This window comes from Leptonychotes weddellii, chromosome 8, assembly GCF_054177405.1.
Source record: "Leptonychotes weddellii isolate Sample4059 chromosome 8, ASM5417740v2, whole genome shotgun sequence".
NCBI lineage: Eukaryota > Metazoa > Chordata > Mammalia > Carnivora > Phocidae > Leptonychotes > Leptonychotes weddellii.
This window is the reverse complement of record NC_138376.1, coordinates 117736125-117763775: the sequence shown is the minus strand read 5'-3', so window position 1 is coordinate 117763775 and position 27651 is coordinate 117736125. Positions and strand designations below refer to the sequence as shown.

At 37.6% G+C, this 27651-nt stretch overlaps 1 protein-coding gene across 2 annotated transcripts in view; it reads left to right on the top strand.

Moving 5' to 3' along the window:
• Positions 1 to 27651, top strand: part of SYNE1 (spectrin repeat containing nuclear envelope protein 1) — a 429147-nt gene that overhangs the window by 226777 nt on the left and 174719 nt on the right. For both annotated transcript variants that reach the window (XM_081829165.1, XM_081829163.1), the window contains 16 exons: positions 320 to 484; positions 3745 to 4062; positions 4757 to 4912; positions 5066 to 5236; positions 5824 to 6150; positions 7821 to 7973; positions 8259 to 8426; positions 10327 to 10503; positions 12673 to 12819; positions 14393 to 14518; positions 15863 to 16039; positions 17239 to 17504; positions 19071 to 21231; positions 25689 to 26026; positions 26221 to 26365; positions 27208 to 27426. In XM_081829165.1, coding sequence (XP_081685291.1) covers positions 320 to 484; positions 3745 to 4062; positions 4757 to 4912; positions 5066 to 5236; positions 5824 to 6150; positions 7821 to 7973; positions 8259 to 8426; positions 10327 to 10503; positions 12673 to 12819; positions 14393 to 14518; positions 15863 to 16039; positions 17239 to 17504; positions 19071 to 21231; positions 25689 to 26026; positions 26221 to 26365; positions 27208 to 27426 — 5214 coding nt within the window. The remainder of the gene's footprint in view (positions 1 to 319; positions 485 to 3744; positions 4063 to 4756; positions 4913 to 5065; positions 5237 to 5823; positions 6151 to 7820; positions 7974 to 8258; positions 8427 to 10326; positions 10504 to 12672; positions 12820 to 14392; positions 14519 to 15862; positions 16040 to 17238; positions 17505 to 19070; positions 21232 to 25688; positions 26027 to 26220; positions 26366 to 27207; positions 27427 to 27651) is intronic.

Below are 27651 nucleotides of genomic sequence, written 5' to 3'. Positions count from 1 at the left end.
CAGTTTTCTTCATTAGTAAAAGTGTGTTCTTATGACAAGTAAAGTTAATTCATATTTTGGCATATCCATGTTACATTTCATAAGGAATTCAGAGATCAGGTAGTTAATTCAACAAAATAATCTTCAAGGCCTCTTTTCATCCTGATACTATGTTTTTATATTTTTTACCTAAATCTTAAAGCTTTATTCTTCTAGGAAATCATACTCCAGTGATTTAATAATCATGTTTTCCTAAAATTCCAAAAGTAAGTTCTTATATACATCAACACTGTGTATAGTAATATTTTCCTATCTTAATCATCTTAAATGCTGATAATAGGAAGCAGTAACCAAGTCTGAAAAACTAGTTCGCCTGCACCAAGAGTATCAGAGAGACCTAAAGGCATTTGAAGTTTGGCTGGGGCAAGAACAAGAAAAGCTTGACCAGCATTCAGTTCTTGAAGGTGATGCTCACACTCATGAGACAACATTGCGGGATCTTCAGGTAAAGTCTACTTCATCTTAAAGGAATTTTCATTCTGAACATGCAATTATTATTTTAAGCAATGGGAAGTTAATATGATCTTGAATCATATGAAGAGCTTATAGTTATTAAGGGAGATCCTGATTCACAACGTTCTGGGATCTCAGTAGTACATGCTAGTTGAGATCTTTGCTGGGCAATTTAGATAGAGCAAGACTGGGACTTGAGGAATTTATTCAGCTACTAAGGTGGCCACTGACAGCAATGGCTAATGGTCTAATTTATGGTTTTGACTGGCCCATCTGCCTGTTTTTCCCTAAAGGATAAATTGGAAGTGGAACTTAGCAGCAGGAATCAATAGAACATGACATTCCTCAAAGTCAAACTGATGACACCATCTAGTTTCAACCAAGAGCTCCCACACTGCTGGGGAAGGAATTAGAGGGGCTAGAAAAAGTTCCGGCATGCGGGGCAAGATGACAGACCTAGTGGGTAGTGGTCCTAACCCATTCACTCATTTACTCATTCAGCATTTATTGAAGACCTAATGTTGTGCAGACACTTGTCTAGCTACTGCACATAAATATGATTAAAATATTATTCTTGCCTTCAAGGAACTTGCCATTTAGTAAGAAATGCAGATCTCTAGGCAGATCATTTTGAATAATGTGATAAGGAATACACTAGTTGAACAGATCTTATGGGAACATCAAAGAGAGCCCCTCAATCTTACCTAGAGAGATAGGGAGGGAATAGGAGGTGCCCTTAGAAGAGACCACCAGGCACACACAGAAGAGAATGGAGAAAGGCCAATGAGACAACTCCATGTCACCAGCTGTGCATTGGAAGCTACTGATAGAGTATCAGCCCTGATTAGGATTGGTTCGAGATTGGGCAGGATGTGCCTAGAGCTTGCACAAAGCAGAAAAAACAAGGACTGGAATGGTTATAACCAGCATATAAAATTTCTGGCTATTTCAGAAATGTGGGTATTGGGGAATGTATAATGGCAGGAGCACAAGTTTGGGATGAGGAAGTTTGGACTCTAATGCTTGGTGGGACCTGACACTGGATGACTTTGGGCAAGAGAGAACCTCTGTCATTCAGTTTCCTACACAGAGTTGTCATGAGGAAGGACTAAATAAGATGGGAGAAAAATCTAATTTAAATTATGCTCCATTCATGAAATATATATGAAGTAGAAATTAAAAGGGTCCTAATTTCATTAGCTTATGTAAGGATCTAATCCATTCTGTTTCAAAATAATAGGTACTCCAGTCTGCCACGTGTAGCTGTTGTAATTTATTTTACTAGAGTTGGCTTTGTTTTTGCTAAATAACCCCTCTCAGCACTTCACTTCAAACTCTTGGCAAGCAGATACCAGCTCTCTTGCCTTCTGTGTGGGAGCTGGGCCAAAAAGTTACTCGTCGCCAGCAGATGTTTCTCTTGTTCTGGTCAGAAGAAAATGTTTCCCTTCAGTCAGTAGCAGTGTGGCCCAAACCGATACCCACCTCTCATTTCACCATGCCTTAGTTCTTACAATGTCTTATTTTGAGGCACCACAAATCTTAAAAAGGAGGGAAGATGCTAGTGGTGGAAAAGGTGGTAGGGAATTGTGATATTGCAACCGCCCAGCAGAGCTTCTTTGGCCTCCTAAGGTCCTACAGTATGCATAGTGGTATGGGGATCGGCCAGCTATGTGGAGCATGTTCACAAATTATTTTGTGTAAACTGAAGACCTAATCTGGGTCATAGAACATATAGATTTTAAAAATATTGAGCCATATTTTTCCTTCAGAATAAATAGTTGAACCATGTGATATATAAGAATTTACCTAATACAGTGATGACTCATATAAGAGAGAAAACTGTTATAAAATATGGAAAGAGTGATATATTGGGAAGATTAATAAATTAGAGCGAGGACCAGTAAGCTACAGCTTATGGCCACAATGCTTACATTTTCAATAAAGTTTCATTGAATCACAGCCATACCCATTCACTTATGTATCATCTCTGGGTACTTCTGTGCTGCAATGACAGAGTTAAATAGTTGCAGCAGAGATTGTATGGCCCTCAAAGCCTAAAATGTTTACTAATGTGTTTTTTATAAAAAGAGTTTGCCAACTCTGAATTAAGAGAAGATATTGTATTAATATTGTCCTTAACTTTAAAAAAACTAAGAATTTTGGAATAAAATTTCTGTTTGTGGACATTTTGATTCATATTTTACCACATATCTTGTTCTTTCCCATTTACAAAACATTCACATTACAGCATTCTTTGAGTGACATCATAGCTGAGGAAAAACGTATCCATTAGTTTGAACCATAAGAGATCGCTATTTTTGTAGATTAAAGAAATTGTCAGATATCAGCAATTTCAAATGGCTTGAACTGATATTGAAGATTTTTTTAAAAATGATACCATATTTTAACTAAATATGTTGGTATTTTTAACATTCTTGGTGAGACTTGACTTGGTTCCTTTCAACTTTAGATGATCAGATCAAGTAACACTATGGATTCTTTAAACATTGGCAAAACAAGTATATAACATTGTTTTGCCAACATCCTTAAGGATGTAACAGTTTTCCTTTCTATAAAAATAGTTTATGTTCTTCAAGACTTGATTCATACCACATTCACAGGGTAAATCTTTGGGGCTTATGCTTTGGTAGAAGAAAAGGTATTTGCATCTGGGAGCCCCTAGTGGGCAGGTGTGATGATCAGGCTTCCAGATTTGTATGCCCTGTACTCTCCAGGGCCAACTTTTCTTGACCATCACATCCCCTAGAACAGCTTTGGCAAAGGATCCCTCTTAGCAAAAACAAGGGTCCATGGTTCCTTTCTGAGCCTCAGGTATAACACTGATCCCATTCAATGTCAAAACAAGAAGCCTGAGACTCTCTGAGTAGTTTGAGTCATGACAAGCCTAGGTTATTCTTTTAAGCAAAACCCCTTTAATCACAAGTGTTTTTGCCTGTAAGCTGAAAAGTCAAATTTCAAGAACTGTTTCTAAGATGGGGTATGTGTGTGTGTACATTTGTGTTAGGTGTGCATTATGATTATTTTACTGGAAGTATTTCTGAGTCTTTCCCCTGACTCGGGAAACAATGTTCGGTGTTAGATACCTGTTTTTTGTGTAAGACAGAAAAAAATAATTGTTTTCTAATGTGAAGTTCAATCTGGCACAGTTGACTTGGGTGAGATATGATAACTTGTGCAGGTGTAAAATATGAATGAGGTATGACAGCCATACCTTTCCCCTCTCCCCTGCAGGAGCTACAGGTGCACTGTGCAGAGGGGCAGGCCCTGTTGAATTCAGTGCTACACACCAGAGAAGAAGTGATACCATCGGGCATCCCCCAGACCGAGGACCGGGCTTTAGAATCCCTCCGGCAGGACTGGCAGGCTTACCAGCAGAGACTGTCTGAGACCCGGACTCAGTTCAATAACGTAGTCAACAAACTGAGGCTCATGGAACAAAAGTACCAGCAAGTAGATGAGTGGCTCAAAACACTGGAGAACAAAGTGAGTGTCAGGACAGGACGTCAGTCTAGCCGGGCAGCCAAGGAGATACAATTACATCAGATGAAGGTACAACTCCTATAAATTCTTCATCTTTGTCAAAGCAGCAGTGACCTCACATAGTTTGTTTCATTAAAATATTTAGTAACTTTTCGTCCAAGATTTAAATTTTGCAAAATCTCTTTCTGCTTGCAATGAAGAATTACTATATAGAATATTCTTTGACAGCAATTATTGAATAGAATCTTAAATTAGTCTTTAATAAGATATAATTCAATGAAATATTTTGTATTTTCTTCCCATACCCTATTACCTTGTTTTGTAAAGATACATGAATGATAGTATTGAAATCATTTAAGTTTATGGTTCTGATATGAAATTGCTCTAATGTAGTGCATTGAAATAATACTTGATAATTAGTTTTATCGAACTTTTATGCAAATTTAGTAGTCATGATCAAAATAATGCTTTTCCTTTGGAATTTCTTTTTTTTTAAGATTTTATTTATTTATTTGAGAGAGAGAAAAAGCAGTGTAATATATACAGAAAAGTGCCCAAAGAAGAAGTACCCAGTTTTTAGCATGTTGTTGTAATACAATTTTTCATGAAAGTTATATATGGTACATTTTCAAAATTATATCTCTGAATAAATATATTCTGAACATACACTAAAATCGTTTCCTGTTAAGAAGATATTATATATTTGTCTAATGCAATAATGCCTAAGATTGATCCTGTTTCTGCCACGTTTATGTCATTTCAGAAGTGGCGCGAAGAGGTCACCACATACAAAGATGAAGTTGAGGAAGTGGGCGCCAGAGTGCAGGAGATGCTGGATGAGAACCAAGTGAGCAGCCGAATGGGCTGCCAGGCCACCCAGCTGACTTCCAGATACCAGGCCCTTCTTCTCCAAGTGCTGGTGAGTGGGCCACCAGCTGCTCGCTTCGGGCCAGCAAATTTCACAAGCAAAAATGTTCTCCCTTGCATTAACTTCTGGCGAAGACACATTTATCAAGAAAGGCATTGCTATAGGTCTGTAATTTACTGTCCAATTCTGTTTTTCCTTTTAAAGGAACAAATAAAATTCCTGGAGGAAGAGATCCAGAGTTTGGAGGAATCAGAATTATCCCTAAGTTCCTATTCTGACTGGTACAGCTCTACTCATAAAAACTTCAAGAATGTGGCCACCAAAATTGACCGGGTAGATAAAGTGATGATGGGGAAAAAAATGAAGATGTTGGAGGTAGGTGTGCAAACATTGGACTTGTCTCCCAGCCTTTGTCATTCCACACTGCTGCTCCATTCCCTCATGCAGGCATTGGGAGCAAGAGTGTTCATCCCTGCCCCGGGATGAGTGATGGTCCGTGGCTCACGCGTCACTCCAAATATTGAGTTATAATCTCTGTAAGGCTAAAAGCTGGCTTTCAGTTATTTGTGATGTCATGTCATCTGAATGACTTAGACTTGGTTGCTTATGTCTGAATTCCAGTTTGACACTTAAATATTAAGAGAAAAAAATTATCTCTAATTCACGGGACCACGTATTAACAAAAGAGTTATTACTCAGATCTTTAGGAGTCCTACTAAGGATGAGAAGAACATCACGTTCTTTTTTAAGTCTCTGCTTTGGAAATGATATAGTGATCAAGACTTGTTAAAACCTATATTAAGTTAAAAAAAGAAGATTCTGATTCCTGGCAGATCACCTCTTCATAAAACTTCAAAAACATATCTTAAGGGGAAATTCGAGAATGGCTACTTGAAAGCCTTTTCTTTAAAAGGAGAGAAATACTAACTCTATATTTGCTTCCTGCTCACTCTCTTCCTCAGAGTTTGCTAAAAGACATGGACAAAGGCCATAGTTTGCTGAAATCAGCCCGAGAGAAAGGAGACAGGGCTCTCAAATACTTGGAGGACAGCGAGGCAGAGACATTAAGGAAAGAGATCCAGGAGCACGTGGAGCAGTTGAAGGAACTGACCAGTATTGTCCGGAAAGAGCACATGACTCTGGAGAAAGGCCTTCTTTTAGCAAAGGAGTTCTCGGATAAATACAAAGCACTAACTCAGTGGATATCAGAATATCAAGAAATCCTACACACTCCTGAAGAACCCAAAATGGAATTATATGAGAAAAAAGCTCAATTATCTAAATATAAGGTAGTGTGTTGTTACTCACTGACAAATGCTTGGGAAGGTCCTGCACACAGGAACCAAATGGGAGGAATGTGATTCCTGGTGTGTATCACCCTTAATGGGTGCTAGAAAATATCCTTAACATGTCCATTCCACTGTGAATGATGTAGATTTACCTAGGGATGCTACATCAGACTTATTTTTCCATTCAGGAATCATATTTGCCTGATATTCAAAGATTGTATCAATAAATGGAGATCTATTCTGACAATCTGATTCAGGTACAGGGCTACTCCAGATAAGTCTTCCTGGCATCAGGATCTCACACCTATACATTTTTTTTTTTTTATTTGAGAGAGAGAATGAGATAGAGAGCATGAGAGGAGGGAGGTTCAGAGAGAGAAGCAGACTCCCTGCCAAGCAGGGAGCCCAATGCGGGACTCGATCCTGGGACTCCAGGATCATGACCTGAGCTGAAGGCAGTCGCTTAACCAACTGAGCCACCCAGGCACCCCACACCTATACATTTTATCTCTTTCATACAGTCTTTCCTTCACTTTTTTGTACCCAATGACTATAAGCTGATCTATGGCGAATTGAAAATGAGATAGCATATTTGTAAGAAAATAAATTCTAATTAACCAACTGTGGCTAAACATCTTAGAAATTAATTTTTGAAAGAATAAATGGTGATATGGATATGACTATATAGGATATGTAGAGAGAGATATTTCACCTGCTCAAATCTATGAAAGAATTTTTTGAGGCTTATATATGGAATAATTTGTGTTCTAAATTTGACCCAAGTTAGCAATATTTTTTTAAGAACTACAGTGTGATGGCTTACCTTGGAGCTTTTCCTGTTGGAAGCTTTTTCCTCCTCTAGCCAATAGTCTATTCCTTTTTTTTTTTCTTAAAGATTTTATTTATTTATTTGAGAGAGAGAATGAGAGAGAGAGAGCACATGAGAGGGGGGAGGGTCAGAGGGAGAAGCAGACTCCCCGCTGAGTAAGGAGCCCGATGTGGGACTCGATCCCGGGACTCCAGGATCATGACCTGAGCCGAAGGCAGTCGCCTAACCGACTGAGCCACCCAGGCGCCCTAGCCAATAGTCTATTCCTATCCTTGTTTTTGTTTGTTTGTTTGTTTGCCAAGGGTAACAGTATGTCTTTGAAGGTGCCACGTAAGACCACAACTGCTTTTCCCTTTTTTCTCTCCCCACTGTGTTCTTAATATATTTAAATAGCACTTTTGGCCTATCACAGCAATGTTGCAGCTGGAATCTGTCTCTCTAACTTCACATCCAGTTCGAGCTGCAGTTAACTTCATGAACTCAAAATCAAATGATAACACCTCACTCCCTTTTGTGTTGAGTTTTCTGTTACCCTCCAGTGGAAGAAATGAGGTGCAAGCCAGAAATATGAACTAGGTTAAATTTAGCCAAAGGTAATTCTTTTCCATTCATCCTTCTCCACATGTGAGGGGCTATTTGATGTGTTACTCTTACTCTGTATTTTAAAACTTTATTAGCCATAAAAATTATTCTTTAATGTTTTACATTTATCGATTTATAGAATATGCATCAGAGCTTTATCTTAGGTAGATCATCTCACACGTGGCACAGACATTTGTATATATTCACCTTGATCGTGTAGGTGAGGTGGCTCTTTTTTTTTTCCTCTTCGTACGTCAAGTCACTTCAACAAATGGTGCTGTCCCATGAGCCCTCGGTAAGATCAGTGAGAGAGAAAGGTGAGGCTCTCCTGGAGCTCGTGCAGGACGTCACTTTAAAGGATGAAGTAGATAAACTTCAGAGTGATTACAAGGACCTCTGCGGTGCAGGAAAGGTAAGGAGAGACCAGAAATTCAATAAAAATGTGCTTATTTGCCAGAATGGGGTCTTGCCTTTTTTTTTATCTGCCAGGGCTGGTATGAATCAGTCTTTTTCCTTTTATTTAGATGGTCATTTTAAACGCTATGATGATTCTTTATGTTTTTTCTGTTCCTAGTAATTTTTTGAAATAGGTAGCTGTACCTACCCTATGAGTTGCATGGGGTTTTTAAAAATATAAAGCAGTTCTGAGTATATTTGTGGCTTGAAATTCATCTCTAATGGGCACTTGGCTTCACAGGAGCACGTCTGCAGCCTCGAGGCAAAAGTCAAAGATCACGAAGATTATAACAGTGACCTCCAAGAAGTAGAAAAGTGGCTGCTGCAGATGTCAGGCAGGTTGGTGGTGCCCGACCTCATGGAGACAAGCAGTCTCGAGACAATTACTCAGCAACTGGCCCACCACAAGGTACGCCTCATCGCTGAAGAGCTGAAGAACGCAGGGTGGCTTTAGCAGCTATGCTCTGTGTGTGTGTGTGTGTGTGTGTGAGAGAGAGAGAGAGAGGGAGAAGGAGCCCATCTCTGGATCATAACAACCATACTTAAGGAATCAGGTCTGAGTCTCAAGAACATCTGATAACTGAGAACAGTTGAATGTCCCTATTTCTGTGAAGCAACAACAGTTAAATCTTGGCTTTCAACTTCTGAACACATTGTGGCATTTTTCCCAGCTAATAGCTTTTTTTTCCCCACAGAATTTAATATTTATAAAATAATTTATCAGAGGAAGAGATTCTCTTTATTTTAGAAGAGTGTAGCCAAAGATAGGATACAGGAATAGTAATCAGAAAGGCTGGATTCTAGCCAGACTCTGTTGTTCCCAGCTCAGGGAACTTAACCTCTCTGAGTCTCCTCCTTTTGCTGTTCTGCAGGAATGATGCCACCCCATACAGCTATTGTGGTCATCACAAGTGATGATGTACATGAAAGCATTTTGTAAGCCACGAAGTATGATACTGTTACACAGTGTTCTTATCTTTATTAATATATATTTGTAGTAATTATATGTGCCAGATGACAGATGTCATATGGTCACAATTTTATGGAAAGAGTTCTCGGATAAATACAATTTTATGGAGCAATTTTGGTGACCTTAACGGGAAACTAAATTGTAGTCATGATGTGGTGACGATCTAGTGTGTCTTAGGAAAGCCAGTTAACCTCTCTAGGCTTTAGGATTCCTTATAATGTAGGAGGAAATTTTATTTAGCAAATACGAATAAAAATAGAAACATAATATATTCTGTTAGGCACTGAGGAAATACCCTCAGTCAGCTCATGATGTAGTGGTTCTATAACAGCTCAAAGACAAATGGTTTTTTTCAATATGGTGGATATATGATAACAATTAACCCAGCACCACCACAAAAAAAGTGGTGGACTCTGGGCTGCTGAGGGACCACTAGAGTTTCTCTTAAATGTATTGATGTATCCACCCAGGAAACCTTGTGTTGAAATGTACCACTTGGTCAATAGTATTGTATAGCATTAAGGAAATTAAAGCCTGATTTGAAAAAGTTGATTCCCTGCTCTAAGTGGTCTATGAAGAGTGCTCACTAGAGAACACATGTGGGGATAGTGGTGTGACAAGCTGGAGTCAGACAGCCCCAGGTCCAGAGGCTGGGGCTCTGCCATTTACCAGCTGTATGACCTGGAGCACATTATATAACCTCTCTGTCCTTCAGTCTCCTTATCTGTAAAATGAGGATAATAATATACATTTATCAGGATGTATATAGTTCCTGGACTATACCAGGTGCTTAATAAATGGCGCATGGTAAATATTATTTTTATTAGTATAAATACTATTCAATGTAAGTTAGATATGATATAAACAAATTACTAATTAGATATTAAATTATTATATCAACCAGATATTGTATTATTAGATAGATATTATTAAATTAGATTAAATAGTAATTAGATTATTTTAGGTATAAATTATATCAGAATTATAATTTATAGAGCTGAAAAATGTATGAACATCCTTTTTGCTGATAATAATGCCATGGAACATATATCTCTGTAACTATAACTGAGATCAGCCATGAATTCACTCTAGTCTTAGTGGTTACTGCATCATCCCTATATATCTTATTCCATTAAACTCATTAACCCTTCCCATTAGAGTATCCCTGAAAACATACATTTTTTTGTTTGTTTGTTAATATGGTAACTAAGACAAATTGCAAAACTCATTCAAAAACATCATTAAATAGTGAAATTATTGATTTTAAACTTTGATAAATTGGTCATTTAAAAACTGAAAATGGAATTATGAGAACTCTGTATTTCTTTCATTTTTGCAGGCAATGATGGAAGAAATTGCTGGTTTTGAAGACCGCTTGAACAACCTTAAAATTAAAGGCGACAATTTGATCAGCCAGTGTGCAGACCACCTTCAAGCAAAACTAAAACAAAATGTGCACGCTCATCTGCAGGGCACAAAAGATAGTTACTCGGCTATCTGCAGTACAGCTCAGAGGGTGAGTATGCCTGGAACATTCTAGAATGATGATGAATTAAGGAGAAAGTCTGTACAATCTAGAGGTTTTTAAAAATAGCTTTGATCTTCAGTTTCTAGGTTAGTTTTGTTGCATGTCCAGACAGGAAATAAGAGGATAGGTTTCATAGTCTCCGTGTGGACACAGAACTATCATACATTTGATTGATATGATGAAGTGGTGAATTTCAGATACTCAGTTTTACCCAATCCCTTTATTTCGTAGATTGATTATGAAAATTTTTAAAAACTTTGTTTTGCTTTTATTTGCACACTATCAATACTTCTAATTTGCCGTTTATTCTCCAACACCAAAGTAAACTTATTCTGTAATTTTCACAATAATTATTTTCTGTCTAACTCTATGCTGCCTAGGTTCTACTCCAATTCAGTATTTTTATGAGTTCATATAGAAATTGGATGGAGTTAGTACCAAATTTTAGTTATAATTTAATGGGTGTACTTCCATTAAAATGGAATTCTTAATGTTACAGAAATAAGTCTAAGATGAATACGAATCACTCTTCTAACAAAAATTAGGTAAAATAAGTGAATTGTTTTTTTATTATTTTAGAATTTTTAAGTGGCTTTGCAAAAAGTCCATGTATTTTTGTCTGGGCTAGCCAGTAAGAACTGGAGATACACATGTGACACAGGAAGAATGCTCTGTCTTCATCATGATTGGAAAAAAAAAAAAAATGCTGGGTGACATTAGTTGACTTCCCAGACTTGAAAAATTCATGTTCAAAAAGTTAAGAAAAAAGAACAGGGGAGGGGGGATGGGGGATGGGGTAACTGGGTGATGGGCATTAAGGAGGGCACATGTAATGAGCACTGGGTGTTGCATAAGACTGATGAATCACTGGCGTCTACCTCTGAAACCAATAATATACTATATGTTAATTAATTGAATTTAAATTTTAAAAAAAGGAAAAAAGTTAAGAAGAAAGAGGGACAAAGTAAATCTAACAGATAATTGCAGATGAGGACATGGACGGGAAAAGGGAGTGAAGCGAAATAAAACAGCATGGAGATTTCTGGTGAGCTGCTTAGTGCCCTTCTCCAGCAGAGATTATTTTCAACACTGACTGTAGCAAGTACACATTAAGGATTTCACAAATTGAAAAAAAAATTGGTAAATATTCAAAAGACAAACACGTAGCTTAAAAATAAAATTTTAAAAAGCAAATGAAACTCTAAGAACATAATCAGAACCTCATAATAGGAGTGTGTAAAAATAGTAAAGAGAACAAAACACCTTTTTTCTTTTTAGTTCTGCTACAATAAGAATAAATAAGAGACAGTGCCAGTATCAGATGAAGATGATGAGTTTAATAGATGACAGAGAAAAGCAGAATTCAATCATTGTCTCACTTGTCTTAATAAAAAGCCAGGCTAACTTAATTTCCTTCTTTTTTCCTTCTCCTTTTTTTAAATAGAATAGTTTGCTCAGAAAAACATTATAGATATATTTCACCTTGATTTCAAGGAGACACATATAGTTTCTCAATATGTCTATGAATAAAATGGAAATTGGTTGGCTGGTTGAGGATTAATTAATTGAATAGACATACTAGAAAATGTTTGGATTATTCTAGATCATTGTTGTCCTGGAACAAAGCTTCTAAAATGAAATGAGGGCATCCAACTATCCCTTTCCTTATGTGGTAGTTTAGTTCCAATTTGACCATATTCTTAAAGCAGAAGCATTTCAGTTAGAGAAATATCAGTTACCTTTTCATGATACGGTATTTTATCTTTATGTTTAGTTTCTAGCTTCAACAAAAAGTGCAGTTATTATACCATGGGGGAGGTGGGGACTGCAAAACCTCTGATTTATGTTTGACAATTTACTTCAAAGATGTCTTGTATTCTAACACATTTCTACGGTTACATTAACCCCGCCTACATTCTCTTCCCCCAGTCAGGGTATTATATTACAACGTGTGGGTTGAGAAATTATAAATTGAAGATGGCCACTGAGCTTTGCAACATTTTGGAACTTATGCAAACTCCTTAGATATGTATATGGTACTGGGGAGTCCTGTAGGGAACATTCATGGACTTGTCCGTGTGTTTCATTGGCATCCAGTGATCTTTATAGAGATTTTTTGAACATTCTCATAACCACAGCATGATTGTTTTATCTCAGGTGTACCAGAGTTTGGAACATGAACTTCAGAAGCATGTTAGCCGACAGGACACTCTGCAGCAGTGCCAGGCCTGGCTCTCTGCAGTCCAGCCGGATCTAAAGCCAAGCCAGCATCCACCTCTTAGCAGGGCAGAAGCCATGAAGCAGGTAGTAGACTCCCGAAAGTTTATGTTATGTTGTGATTCATTCGTTCAGTGCAATTATATTAAGTACTTATGTGCCAAATTGTGTGCTGGCTCCTGAGTGCATAAAAGTATACATAAGGTCGGAGCTTGATTCTAGTCAAGTTCATGATCTAGCTAGGAAGATGAACCTGATACTGATGGTCAGCCTGGTGGAATAGAAAGAGCATGGGCACTGTGACCAAGACATCAACTCTAGTAACTACTCAGCAGGATGACCATGGGTATGTCACTTAATTTCTCTGAGTCTCGGTGGTTCCATATGTAAAGTGATGATTCTAAGTATACTTACTTCTGAAAGTTATGAAGAAATTCAAATGTTATACCACAATGTACGTGATTTGTAAACAGAAAGGAGGGGTGGTTTGTGTTCCCCATGGGACATTTGGCAATGTCTGAAGACAGTTTTGTTTGTCACCCCTGGGAGTGGTGGGGATGCTGTTGGTATCAGCCAGGGAAACTGCTAAGCACCCAGCAATGATCAGGACAGCCCCTCCAGCAAAGATTTACTTGGCTTCAAATGTCAATAGTTCTAAGGTTAAAAAGGCATAGAGGCATAAACCCAACAAATTTGGATGTACGGTCAACTACCCTATAAGGTCTTCCATGGTTTGCCCCCCCGCCCCACCTCTTTGATCTTTGTTCCTACTGGGTCACTCTGCTCCAGCCTCAGGGCTTTGCACCTGCTGTCCCCTTCGTCACCCCATGGCATGATTTGCTCCTTCCCTGAATTCAATTCTGTTCCTCAGAGAGGTCTTGGAGGTACATTCTTCCCAAAGTAACAGTGCCTTTCATCATACTCACTTTCCTTTATTCTGCTACGTGGTGTTTATCACTACCAAACATTGCATTGCATGTTTGTTTATTTGTTTATATATTATCTGTCTCTCTCATAAGAATGCAAGCTCCATGGAAACAAGGGTTTTGTTTGGGGTACTTCTTTCTACCCAGTATCTAACATAGAGCTTGCATACACTCTGAGTATCTTCATAGAAACACACCTCTCTCTGTTTCTGTGTATGAAGATCCACCTGTATCAGCCTTTCTTGGGGTTATGAAAAGGGAAGAGCACTATATGAACTTTCTGCAGAGAAAAAAAGCCCAGCCATCTGTATTTTTACCAAACTCTATTGAAGTCTACAAATGCACAATGACCTTTTCCTTTCTGTCTCCAGAATATGCAAAAACATGTGAAGAAGCAGGCCAGGGTAGGCTACTGATCCTTTCTCTGAAATGGAAAACAAGCTAGAATGAGAGCAGAGAATCTGGAAAGATTGTAGAAGTTTCTTGGGTGTTCCCCTTCCTAGACCATACAGACTAATTACATTGAGAAGCAGCTGCTGGACAAATGGATCCCTGCCAGGAATGCCTTCCTGCAAGTCACCACTATGTGTCATTTGTAACAAGGGTGAAAATATTGAGCATAGCAAGGTTATTTTTGAAATGTCAACAAAATACTACAAATGGTACAAATATTTGCTGTCTAAATATAGCATGTTTCTCTTTCACTCTGACAAGTTTGGTTTTTTTTTTTTCAGTTCAAACACTTCAGAGCTTTGCAGGAACAGGCAAGGACTTACTTAGATCTCCTCTGCTCCATGTGTGACTTGTCAAACTCTTCAGTGAAAACCACAGCAAAAGACATTCAACAAACAGAGCAAATGGTAAAAAGTTAAAAAATCACATTGGATTTGTCTGTTTATCCTCTTGCCTGATCTTAGATGCGAAAGAAAATATCTCCTTGGATTATTCTTTCTGTGATGCTCCTACAGCTATTATAATAAATAGATATTTGAGTTTCAACTAAGTCACGGAAAGTAAGCACACTGGTACTAATGCCACAGAATTGGAACTTTTCGTTCCATGGGACAGCCAATCATTAGTGCCTCTTTCCTCTCCTCTTTTCTCCTTAATTACCATTCTCTCCCCCTCTTTTCTGATTTTTCCACTCACATTTTTGTACTTTTTTTTTCCAACTTTTTCTTTAGATAATACTTAATATAAAAATGGTTCCTGATTCTTGCTTTATATTAGGGATGGCAGAAAGCATGCCATCCGTCAAGACCCTCCTAATCCATGGGCAGTGACTGAGTGTGGTGTTGAGAAGGATTCTGAAGCTGTGTCTGGGCTCCGTGGGAAAATGTTGTGAGGAGTTCGCATTACTCACCCACAGCAGATGGCAACATAGAAGCCAAGTGTTCCCCAGCGCTGCCTTAAATTTTGTCAAGGCAATACGTTTAGGTTTAAAAAAAAAAAAAAAGAAGACTTGGTTTTGATATTTAATTTATTGAATATTCACAGAAATAGTAAAAGGATAAAAAGGAAAAAAGTATTGAAGAAGTTAAATAGTTAAATAATAATGTAGATATTAAAATAATGTAGTTTTTTTCTTACTTTTATATTATCAAAGCAAATCTCTCTTTAAATCCCTGTGAAAGATGATGTAGTTCATATGTATTTTTAAAGAAGTTATTTATTGAAATAAATTACCTGATTTTGAAAACCAGTGAAGCTGATCTAAAAATATATCCAAAGCATTCATTACTTGGTGTTTTGTAATTACCAACAAATGCACAATAGTGAACAATATAAGTCTTTTCTAGTTAACCCCAAGACCAAATTCATGAGACAGTCATGTGTCTCCTAAAATGCCCGATATAAAAAACCACTAAGGCAGTTCTGGCCTAAAAAATTGTTAAAACTTCTAGAGCTTCACAACTAATTGAAATCACATGGCATAAGTCTTCGACACTTAAAGTCTTTAGAAAATATAAATATAAAAAGAAAAAGAAAATCTGCTTTTCTTCAAGCAAATAAAGAATTCATTTTGGCTTTATTACAGTGTGTGTGTGTGTGTGTGTGTGTGTGATGTTTGCATATACATGCACATACATGTACATGTATGTTGGCCTGTGTACATGGACAGCCTAAAGGATTACATGTTTGGTTCACTAAACCTCAGTGTTTCTGTCTATTGCTGCTAAGTTTTGCCTCTGTGTTCTCTTAAGATTGAACAAAGACTTGCCCAGGCACAGAACTTAACTCAGGGCTGGGGAGAGATCAAGCACATGAAGGCTGAGCTTTGGATTTACCTCCAGGATGCTGATCAGCAACTACAGAATATGAAGAGAAGACACTCAGAACTGGAGCTCAACATTGCACAGAACATGGTTTCCCAAGTGAAGGTAGGAATTAATGGGTCTCCAGGGGAGATAAAGGAGACTCCGACTGGTATGTGGCAGCCAATCCTTCAACATTAGTATAGCTACTTAAGGAATGAGATAGACTCAGAACAACCTTCATTTGGTGCCAGGAAAGGAAAGATGAGAAAGTAAACATTCAGATATTTTCTTGGAGCTCTAATTAGCTATTTGGATCGAAGGACATTCCCTCTGTAGCTTATTTCTGAACAAAGCAGTTGTGGTTTAGTCAATAGAGCCAGAAGATGCTGCCACTAAACAAACATGAAGCTTTATTATTTACTAGCTTTTCATCACAATATTGCTAAAGTTGTAGGACTGTAAATGTATCGGTTAATTAAATCTATCTAACCTATAAAGTATGTATTAATATATAATTAATTTTATGGGGCGCCTGGGTGGCTCAGTCATTGGGCATCTGCCTTCGGCTCAGGTCATGATCCTGGAGTCCTGGGATCGAGCCCCGCATTGGGCTCCCTGCTCAGCCAGGAGCCTGCTTCTCCCTCTCCCACTCCCCCTGCTTGTGTTCCTGCTCTCATTGTCTCTCTCTCTGTGTCAAGTAAATAAATAAAATCTTTAAAAAATATATATATATAATTAATTTTAAATGTAATAAAAATAGAATTTATATTATATATTTATATACAGCTTAAATGTAATAGAAAATTACTTAAAGTATATTAACTTGATTGGAAGTTGTACCAGATTTTTAACAAAATTTAAGATTTATTTTTGTCATGATTGTGAGCATTTGTATTTTCTACTGGAATATTGTTTGCATATGCAGAAAGAAGAATGGAGCTAAATTAGATTTTTTTTCTCAAAAGCAATGAACTCTAAAAATTTTTAGAAAACCAGGACTGCACTTTAAGATAAAAATATTACCTTTTTTTTTCTTAATGACTATAGTATTGTTTCACATTTATCAGTTTTCTTTATACTTTTCAAAGTAACATAGTAAAGGAAAATACCAGTTATCCTTTGATTCTTATATACTTGAAAATTTGTATTCATAAATAGGTATGATTTTTAGACTTTCTCTTTGTTCCTCATGACCCACTCATTATACATTCTTCAGATACTTGAAGCGTTTGGAAGTATTATGTCTATGTCTCCCTCTGTATTTATTGGATGGGGGGTGGTTATTATACATCATTCATTTTGTTGTTGTTGTTGTCCTTCAGGATTTTGTTAAGAAGCTACAGTGCAAACAGGCATCAGTGGCTGCTATTACAGAAAGGGTGAATAAGTTAACCAAGAAGCAGGAGTCTCCTGAACACAAGGAAATAAGTCACTTAAATGACCAGTGGTTAGATCTGTGTCTTCAGTCTAACAATCTGTGCTTGCAAAGGGAAGAAGATCTTCAGAGAACAAGAGATTACCATGACTGTATGAATGTTGTTGAAGTGTTCTTAGAAAAATTTACTACAGAATGGGATAACTTAGCCAGGTAACAGCAATTCTCCAGTGGCTCACCAAAATGCTAAGCCAGAAATTTCCTAACTTTTAGAAAAATCAAAAATGTCTTAGATTTTAAATATCTATTATCTATCATTATAAATACTGATAAAATATTATTAAGAATCTAATGTTGTCATATGGCTACAGAGTCATGATTTTTCTTGCTCAGTATTAATTTAACCAGTGAGTAGGAGGAAAATGTTTGAAAACATTTTCCCCTATGACCTTAAGGGATATTCCAAAGACTGTTACACTGTAACTTCAAAGAATATCCCAAGAGTATTTCTAGTTTTGTTTAATTATCAGTTATGGGACTATCATCTATCAATTCATGAAATGAATCCTTCTTGAATCTATGTATTCTGTAGGTTTCTTGGCAATTCTGTAAAGTAGTACATTCTGTATAATTCAGTCAAATTGTCTTGTACTTGTGGAATTCTAGAAATTAGTGAACAATTTGAATTCAATTAATGTGTGTCGTTTGTGATTTTGTAGCAATTGAAGCCCTCTTAGCTTGTTGTTTGAAAAGGATTTCCTTTTCTGCCACATATACCAGGTCATCATATGGAAATCTTTTTCTATACTTCTGATCACTGTAATTGTTAAAAATCTATACTTCTTCTGCCTGGATTTATTAATTTGTAAAAATTAAAACTGAAAACATTATTCTAGATGTAGTTAAATTATAGTGGTGTTTTTGAAAGGAGATGCACTATTTTCTGATTTGTTTACTTTTCTTTGATGCTCAACAATCTACTAGTCTTTGGGATGAATCCAGTAAATATCAGCAAAAACCCGTATTTTGAGTTTATAATAGGCATCTCCATCTGGTTGACCCACAGACACCTTAGACCTAATAAGGCTTAAACAGATCTCATCATACTGCCTCCCAACCCTATTCCTCCTCCTTCAGAACTGATCATTTTATAACTGAAAGAGACTTACAAGATTCCTTTTTCTCATGTGTGTTTTATCGTCAAAGGGTTGAGAATTCTTTGCATTTCACACTTATTTTTAAAGATTTCTACTGATAAGCAAAAAATATCTCAGTACACAGATGCGTGGCTGTTAAAGTCATTGGTTGTATCTTACAGATTAAACTAGTGCTATATTGTTTATTGGAACTTCTCGTAGGAGAGCACATAGCTCGTGAATGACTTTTGAATTTCTTTAAGAATGCAGTAGATCAGTGCTTGTCAATATTTAGTGTTTACACAAATCATCCAAGAATGTTGTTAATATGCAGATCCTGCTCAATTGATAAGAGCCAGAGGAGGAAGCTAAAAGTTCATGTCAGATGTGATGGGAGGGCAGCATTAGCCAGAAGAAGAAGCACAGAGAAGTATCAAGGCAACTTGTTTTGGTTCAACTTCTGATACAGAAATATATGGGTCCATAATAATCATAGAACCTCTTTAGTAAACCATGAATTGAACTACCTTAAGCTAAGACCATCCACTTTTAAAAAATGTTGAAGTGTAATTTAACATGGTATGAACATACATAGATATTAATCAAAGCTAATTTATTTGTATATCTTTCAATATATTTATAGATCTGATGCAGAGAGTACAGCTGTGCATCTAGAAGCTTTGAAAAAGTTAGCCCTAGCTCTGCAGGAGAGAAAGCAGGCTATTGAGGATCTGAAAGATCAAAAGCAAAAAATGATAGAACATCTGAATTTAGATGACAAAGAATTAGTCAAAGAACAGACAAGTCACCTTGAACAACGTTGGTTTCAGCTCGAGGACCTTGTTAAAAGGAAAATCCAAGTGTCAGTCACCAACCTGGAGGAGTTAAATGTGGTGCAGTCCAGGTTTCAGGAGCTGATGGAGTGGGCAGAAGAACAACAGCCCAACATTGCTGAGGCCCTGAAGCAGAGCCCCCCACCAGATATGGCTCAGAACCTCCTTATGGATCACCTCGCCATTTGCAGTGAACTGGAGGCCAAACAGATGCTCCTGAAATCACTCATAAAGGATGCTGACAGGGTGATGGCTGATCTTGGCCTAAATGAGCGGCAGATAATCCAGAAGGCACTCTCTGATGCACAGAGACATGTGAATTGTCTCAGCGACTTAGTGGGCCAGAGACGAAAGTACTTAAACAAGGCCTTGTCCGAGAAAGCCCAGTTCCTCATGGCGGTATTCCAGGCAACCAGCCAAATTCAGCAACATGAGCAAAAGATAATGTTCCGTGAGCACATTTGCCTGTTACCCGATGATGTGAGCAAACAAGTTAAGACATGTAAGAGTGCGCAAGCCAGCCTCAAGACTTACCAGAATGAAGTCACTGGACTTTGGGCTCAGGGTCGTGAATTAATGAAAGGAGCCACAGAGCAGGAAAAGAGTGAAGTACTAGGTAAGCTTCAGGAATTGCAGAGCATCTATGACACCGTTTTACAAAAGTGTAGCCATCGGCTACAAGAACTAGAGAAAAATTTAGTTTCTAGGAAACATTTTAAGGAAGATTTTGATAAGGCTTGTCATTGGCTAAAACAAGCAGATATTATTACGTTTCCTGAAATCAACCTAATGAATGAGAGTCCTGAGCTTCATACACAACTGGCCAAATACCAACACATTCTTGAACAATCTCCAGAATATGAGAATCTCCTGCTTACACTACAGAGAACTGGGCAGGCCATATTGCCATCGCTGAATGAAGTCGATCATTCCTACCTCAATGAGAAGCTAAATGCTCTGCCCCTGCAATTTAATGTAATTGTTGCGTTGGCTAAAGACAAGTTCTATAAAGTCCAAGAAGCAATTCTTACTCGGAAAGAGTATGCTTCCTTGATCGAATTGACAGTCCAGTCTCTGAGTGAACTTGAAGACCAGTTCTTAAAGATGAGCAAAGTCCCCGCTGACCTGAGAGTTGAAGAGGCTCTATCTCTTCAGGAAGGTTGCAGAGCCCTTTTGGGAGAGGTGGCAGGCCTCGGGGAAGCAGTGGATGAACTGAACCAGAAGAAAGAAAGTTTTAGAAGCACAGGTCAGCCTTGGCAGCCAGACAAGATGCTGCAACTTGTCACCTTGTACCACAGGCTGAAGCGACAAACAGAACAAAGGGTTAGCTTACTAGAAGATACCACCAGTGCTTATCAAGAGCATGAAAAGATGTGCCACCAGCTAGAAAAACAACTAGAGGCTGTGAAAACAGAGCAGTCCAAAGTGAATGAGGAGACCCTTCCTGCAGAGGAGAAGCTCAAAATGTATCACTCCCTGGCAGGAAGTCTTCAGGATTCAGGAATTGTACTAAAACAAGTGACCGTGCATCTTGAAGATCTGGCTCCACACCTTGATCCCTTGGCTTATGAGAAAGCCAAGCAACAGATCCAGTCCTGGCAAGAGGAGTTAAAACTGTTGACTTCTGCCATTGGCACGACAGTGACAGAGTGTGAGAGCCGCATGGTGCAGAGTATAGACTTCCAGACAGAGCTGAGCCGCTCCCTGGACTGGCTGAGGAGTGTGAAGGCGGAGCTAAGTGGGCTGGTGTGCCTGGACCTGAGCCTACAGGACATCCAGGAGGAGATCAGAAAGATCCAAATTCATCAGGAAGAGGTACAGTCCAGCCTGAGAATAATGAATGCCCTGAGTAACAAGGAGAAGGAGAAATTCACGAAAGCCAAAGAGCTGATTTCTGCCGATTTACAGCACACTCTTGCTGAGCTCTCAGAGCTGGATGGAGATGTTCAGGAAGCTTTACGCACCAGACAGGTTGGTATGCTAGAGCTTCTCTTTTCTTTTTTCCGCTCTGCTTATTTGTAAAACAGTTGTGAGAAATTCCTTAGTTTTTGTTTTTGGTTAGAATTGCTTCATTCAATATTTCTTTTCTTTTCTTTTTTTTTTTTTAGAAAGAGAGAGAGACGGGGGAAGGGCAGGGGGGAGAGGGAGGGAGAGAATCTCAAAAAGATTCCATGCCCAGCGCAGAGCCTGACTTGGGGCTCAACCTCATGACCCTGAGATCATGACCTGAGTGGAAATCAAGAGTCGAACGCTTAACTGACTGAGCCACCCAGGCACCCTTATATTTCTTTTTTGATACTACATAGAATCATCTTTAGTATCTTTATTGCTTACATGCATGGTATTAATCTCATGTATTCCACGTTTCGACTTGTCCTTAGTTATAACACCGTGATACCTCAGTTCTCTCTCACCTCTAGGAGAAATAATACATGATAGCACTAATATAATCAATACCACTCATGAGTACATTAATACTAAAATAAATTAACTAGCAGAGAATAATCAGTGATGCCTTTTTTAAACAATCTGAAGCCTGGCGTTTCTAAGATTAGTGCTAGATGAAGAGCCTCCAAAGGAGGCATTGTGGACAAGATACAGTCCTGACCTGATGTTGAGCCACACTTCCTGTGGGACCTCTCATCAGTTGCCCCTTCTCTTCATCCTTTCCTCATCTTCTCTTGCTCCCCCACAGCACAGCAGAAGCAAGACTAAAAGATTCGTTCACGACTTGACTTGGGGATAACAAAGAAATGAGAGTGTGCACAGAACTTTCCAGTTTGACAACCTAACTGCAGCTTGTTCTGAGGCTTGCAAGTTCTATGTGTTCGAAAATAAGAGATATAATAGCGCCCAGAAGTTTACTTACTTATCCTTTGGCTCTTTTTTTCCACATCTGTCCTCAGTCCCCAGTTCTATCCTGGTTGAACCAGCCATTTAAGTAAAAGAGTTTTCCTCAGGATAACACGGCAGCTAAAGCTTTGGAGTAAGGCACACCTGGGTTTTAATCTTAGTTATTTGATATTGGGAAAATGATTCACATCCCTTAAATCTCAGCCTCTGCTCTGTGGAGGAAGGATACTAATATTTCCTTCTTAGATTTATATTCTCAGTATAGGGCCTGATGGAGACAGAAGTAGCCCCCAATGAGTCTTAGCTATCACTTAACTTTTTTTTTTCCACATAGAATAAGGTTAACACTAAATAATAAATCTTTTTTAAATCTTAATATTTGTTTTTTTTTCAACCCCACAGGCTCCCAGGGGGTTCCCACCTGCCCCCTCACACCGATAATCTTAATATTTGGGAAAAATCTTGAGAAACTTCATCAGCTAAAGTTCTGACTTCTTAAACTATAGTCTAATTAGTATACTTCTACCTTTTCAGGTTGATTCAAGGTCACTGTTAAATTTTTTTTTTTTAATTTCCCTGTAGCCATAAAGTATTTAACCTAGAATGAAGAATCAGGACAGAAGTTACCTGGAATTTTCATTCCTGAGAAACATCTGTCCTGTTAGCTTGCTTCTACTGATTTTTTTATTTTTGAATGAAAATCTTGAATCTGTTAAGTTGTCCCTACTTCTTCCATCTTGTGATTGATTGTCTTATTGATTGTCTTGGTCCCAGTAATTGAAGGTTGTGGTTCCAGGGGCATTACTCTCTCTACTACTGATTCTTTGCTTGGCCATCCACATTCTTCCCTTATTAAGTGCCAGTCTTGCACATACTTTCTGCGTCTGATTGCACAATAATGGCTTGTCTTGTCCAGTCACTGCTGGCCAGTTACAATCTTTCCTTTCCTTCTGGATTTGGATGGATTTCACTTTATGGGGTCAGCGTTCCATTCTTAAACTTTCCTGTTTTAGTCTCTATTCAAGACTTATGGACTACTAGTTCACTTCCACAAATTGCTGTTTAGTCTGGTGAATGTCAGTTTGGAAGTTTGGTGTTGTTATACTTCCTTCCTCCCACACCCATCTTTATTGAGGGTTAACTGACAGATAAAATTCTAAGATATTTAAAGCGTACAATGTAATGGTTTGATATATGTAAACACTGTGAAAAGATTTCCCCCATTGAGTGAATTAATACATCCATCACCTCACATTTTTTGTTTAGGTGAGAACCTAAAATTTAATTTCTAATGTCTTCACAAATTTCAATTATACAATACAGTGTTATCAATTATAGTCACCATGTTACACATTAGATCCTCAGACTTTATTCAACTTAAAACTAAAAAATTGTACCACTTTACCAATCTCCCCCTAGCCCCCCTATGAACCACTAGTCTGTTTAATTTCTATGATTTCAACTTTTTTTTTCTTTAGATTCCATATATAAGTGAGACCTTGTGGTATTTGTCTCTCTGTGTCTGGCTTATTTTGCTTAGCATCATATCCTCCAGGTTCAACCATGTTTTCTCAAATGACAGGACTTCCTTCTTTTTTAAGGCTGAATAATATTCATAATATACCATAGTTTCTTTTTTTTTTTTTTCTAATTGAAGTATGGTTGATACACATTACATTAGTTTCAGGTATGTGACATAATGATTTGACGAGTCATATGTCATGCTGTGCTCACCGTAAGTGTAGCTACCATTTGTCAACATACAACACTATTACAATACCACTGACTATAGTCCCTAAGCTGTACCTTTCATTCCTGTGACTTATTCCTTCCATAACTCGAAGTTTTTGCCTCCCACTTCCCTTCACTCATTTGCCCATCCCCCTCACCCACCTCTCCTCTGGCCACCATCAGTTTGTTCTCTGTATTTATGGGTCTATTTCTGCTTTTTATTTGCTTGTTCTGTTTTTATATTCTACGTATAAGTGAAATCATATGGTTTGTCTTTGTCTGACTTCTGTCACCTAGCATAATACCCTCTAACTCCATCCATGTTGTCACAAATGGCAAGATCGCCTTTGTTCTTATGGCTGGGTAGTATTCCATTGTGTATATATACCACAGCTTCCTTATCCATTCATCTTTCGATGGACACTTGGGTTGCTTCCATATCTTGGCTATTGCAAATAATGCTTCTATAAACATAGGGGTGCATATATCCTTTGAATATGTTTTCATTTTCTCTGGGTAATTACCCAGTAATGGAATTACTGGATCATATGGTATTTCTATTTTTCAACTTGTTGAGGAGCCTCCATACTGTTTTCCACAGTGGCTGCACCAGTTTACATTCCCACCAACAGGGCATGAAGGTTCCTTTTTCTCTGCATCCTCACCAACACTTGTTATTTCTTGCATTTTGATGCTCTTCATTCTGACAGGTTTAAGATGATATCTCATTGTGGTTTTGATTTCTATTGCCCTGATGAAGAGTGATGTTGAGCATCTTTTCATGTGTGTATTTGCCATCTGTATGTGTTCTTTGGAAAAATGTCTATTCAAATCCTCTGCCCATTTTAATTGGATTATTTGTGGGGGGTTTGGTATTGAGTTGTATAAGTTCTTTTTATATATTTCAGATATTAACCCCCAATTGGATATATCATTTGTGAATATCTTCCATTCAGTAGGTTACCTTTTTGTTTCATTGATGGTTTCCTTTGTTCTGCAAAAGATTTTCATTTTGGTGCAGTTCCAGTAGTTCATTTTTGTTTTTGTTTCCTTTGCCTGAGGAGACATCTAGAAAAATGTAGCTAAGGCCAATGTCAAAGAAATTACTGCCTATCTTTTTTTCTAGGACTTTAATGTTTTAGGTATCACATTTAATCCATTTTGAATTTATTTTTGTATACTACATTTTCTTTAACCATTCATCTGTGGATGAACACTTAGGTTGTTTCCATACCTTGGCTAGTGAAAAATGCTGCTATAACATAGGAGTACAGATATCTTTTCAAGATGATTTCATTTATCTTTTGGGTAAATACCCAGAAGTGGGATTGCTAGATTCTGTGCTGGTTCTATTTTTAATTTCAAAGTGGGATTGCTAGATTCTATGGTGGTTCTATTTTTAATTTCTTTAAGAACTTCCATACTCCTTTCCATAGTGGCTTTACCAGTTTGCATTCCCACTGGCATTATACTTCCAACCAACTGAGACATTATTTCACTTTGGTAAATATTCAGCCTCTCATATATTGCAAAGCATTATATATTTATTTTTAAAAGGGAGAGAACAAAGCTTCAGAAGTAGTCAAGATACCACCAAAAAATTTCTATTCTACTTGTGTCCATGTTTATTTATTTTAACTGCCATAATAAAATCATAACACAAATAGGAGAAGGAAAAAAGTAATGGTGAATTGTGCCTAAAAAAATTCCACCAACTTATCAATTCACTTATAGCATATACCCACATGACTGAGGACTGGAAAAGAAGTGGAAAAAAATTAAACTATTTCCAGTAAATACATTGCAATTGAGAGTTGATTGTGTTTGCCATTACTGTTTTTCAGGCTGCCTTAACTCAAATATATAGTCAATGTCAAAGGTACTATCAAGTATCTCAAGCAGCTAACGACTGGCTTGAGGATGCTCATGAAATGTTACAACTGGCAGGCAATGGTCTAGACGTGGAGAATGCAGAGGAAAATCTCAAAAGCCACATGGAATTTTTTAGTACAGAAGATCAGTTCCACAGCAATCTGGAAGAGCTCCAAGGCCTGGTAGCCAGCTTGGACCCACTCCTCAAGCCAACTGGAAAAGAGGACCTAGCACAGAAAATGGCTTCCCTGGAAGAGAAGAGCCAGAGGATAATACAGGACTCCCATGCCCAGTTAGATCTCTTGCAGAGGTATTAGAGTTGTTTTAGTCTTTACATTCCAGTGAAATGAATTTTCACATGGAAAAGAGGAATATGCCAATGATGTACATTAGCATGTAAATTCATTCTTCTCTCTTAAGTATCATTAGACATATTCCACCAGAGCTCTGCATAGAAATGTGTGATTTTATGTTGCTTATTGTCTTTTGTCTGACTTTTTCAAGATGTGCTGCTCAATGGCAGGATTATCAAAAAGCAAGGGAAGAGGTTATCGCACTGATGAATGATGCAGAAAAGAAATTGTCTGAGTTTTCTTTATCGAAAACTTCTTCCAGTCATGAAGCAGAAGAAAGACTGTCAGAACACAAGGTTAGTTTTGGTTGATGTTTTAAATATCCTTTCATTGTAATTGTAATGGGTCTTTGTCATCTGAGAGTTCCAGAAACAGGTCAATAAATCTTCATTTACACCTGGATGCATTTAAATATGAAAAGGATATTAAATGTGAAAAGGATACATTTAGTCACATTTCATAGCAGTGTGAACTTAATTAAATGCTATCACCTTTTTAGGATTCCTGTTGAAATGTGCAGCTAGTTTCACAAAAAGACCAGAGAAATTTGCTTCTGATAAGATATGACAATAAATTAAAGAGGGCACGTACTGAATGGAGCACTGGGTGTTATATGCAAACAATGAATCATGGAACACTACATCAAAAACTAATGATGTAATGAATGATTAACATAACATAATAAAAAAGATATGACAATAAATTTCAGTAAATACTTCCTGATAATAACTTCAATAAATTCAAATAATATTCAGATATTCATAACTGAGTCTCACTCATATAACACAGCAATATAAGGTGGAATGTAACATACTTAAATATCAAATTCAGTGCCTTATATTTTTGCTGCCTTTTGAAATTGGGAGAATGTTATCTCAAGTCGCAAATGAACTTTTCTTCTTAATAAAATATTTTAATAAATAAATTTTCAATAAAGACATAAATTTACCTTACCTCTTTAAAACATTCAAGCCTAAGTCAATTAAAAGTTAAGTGTAAAAGTAAGAGTTACCAGAGGAAAATAAAAATATGTAGGAACATTTCCTTTTGCAGGTCATTTTGAGCTTTACTGAAATCCGTAGAACTTCTGAAAAATTAGTCTCTCTTCATAACCTCTTTTATCTTCTCCCTATCTCAGTCTTTAGTGTCAGTAGTTAATTCTTTCCGTGAGAAAGTTGTGGCCCTTGAGGATAAAACTTCACAACTGGAAAAAACTGGAAATGACGCAAGCAAAGCAGCCCTAAGCAGGTCGATGACTACTGTCTGGCAGCGCTGGACACGTCTCGGTGCTGTGGCTCAGGACCAGGAGAAGATACTGGAAGATGCAGTAGATGAGTGGAAAAGCCTTAACACTAAGGTAATTTCCACGACTGATGGGCTCAAAGAACTGTTTCCTTGCTGATGACAATGTATTTTGAAAAACACTATTTTGTTTCTTTTTTGAAATTGGCTTTCTGAAAAGCAATAAGCCTTTCTTTTTTAAGTCTCTGTTTCAGTGACATGAAAGCCAAATTATGAAATGCAATGTGCAATTTAATGTGCAATTTAATCCTAAATCAGGGTCTGATTATTTTTTTTTTTA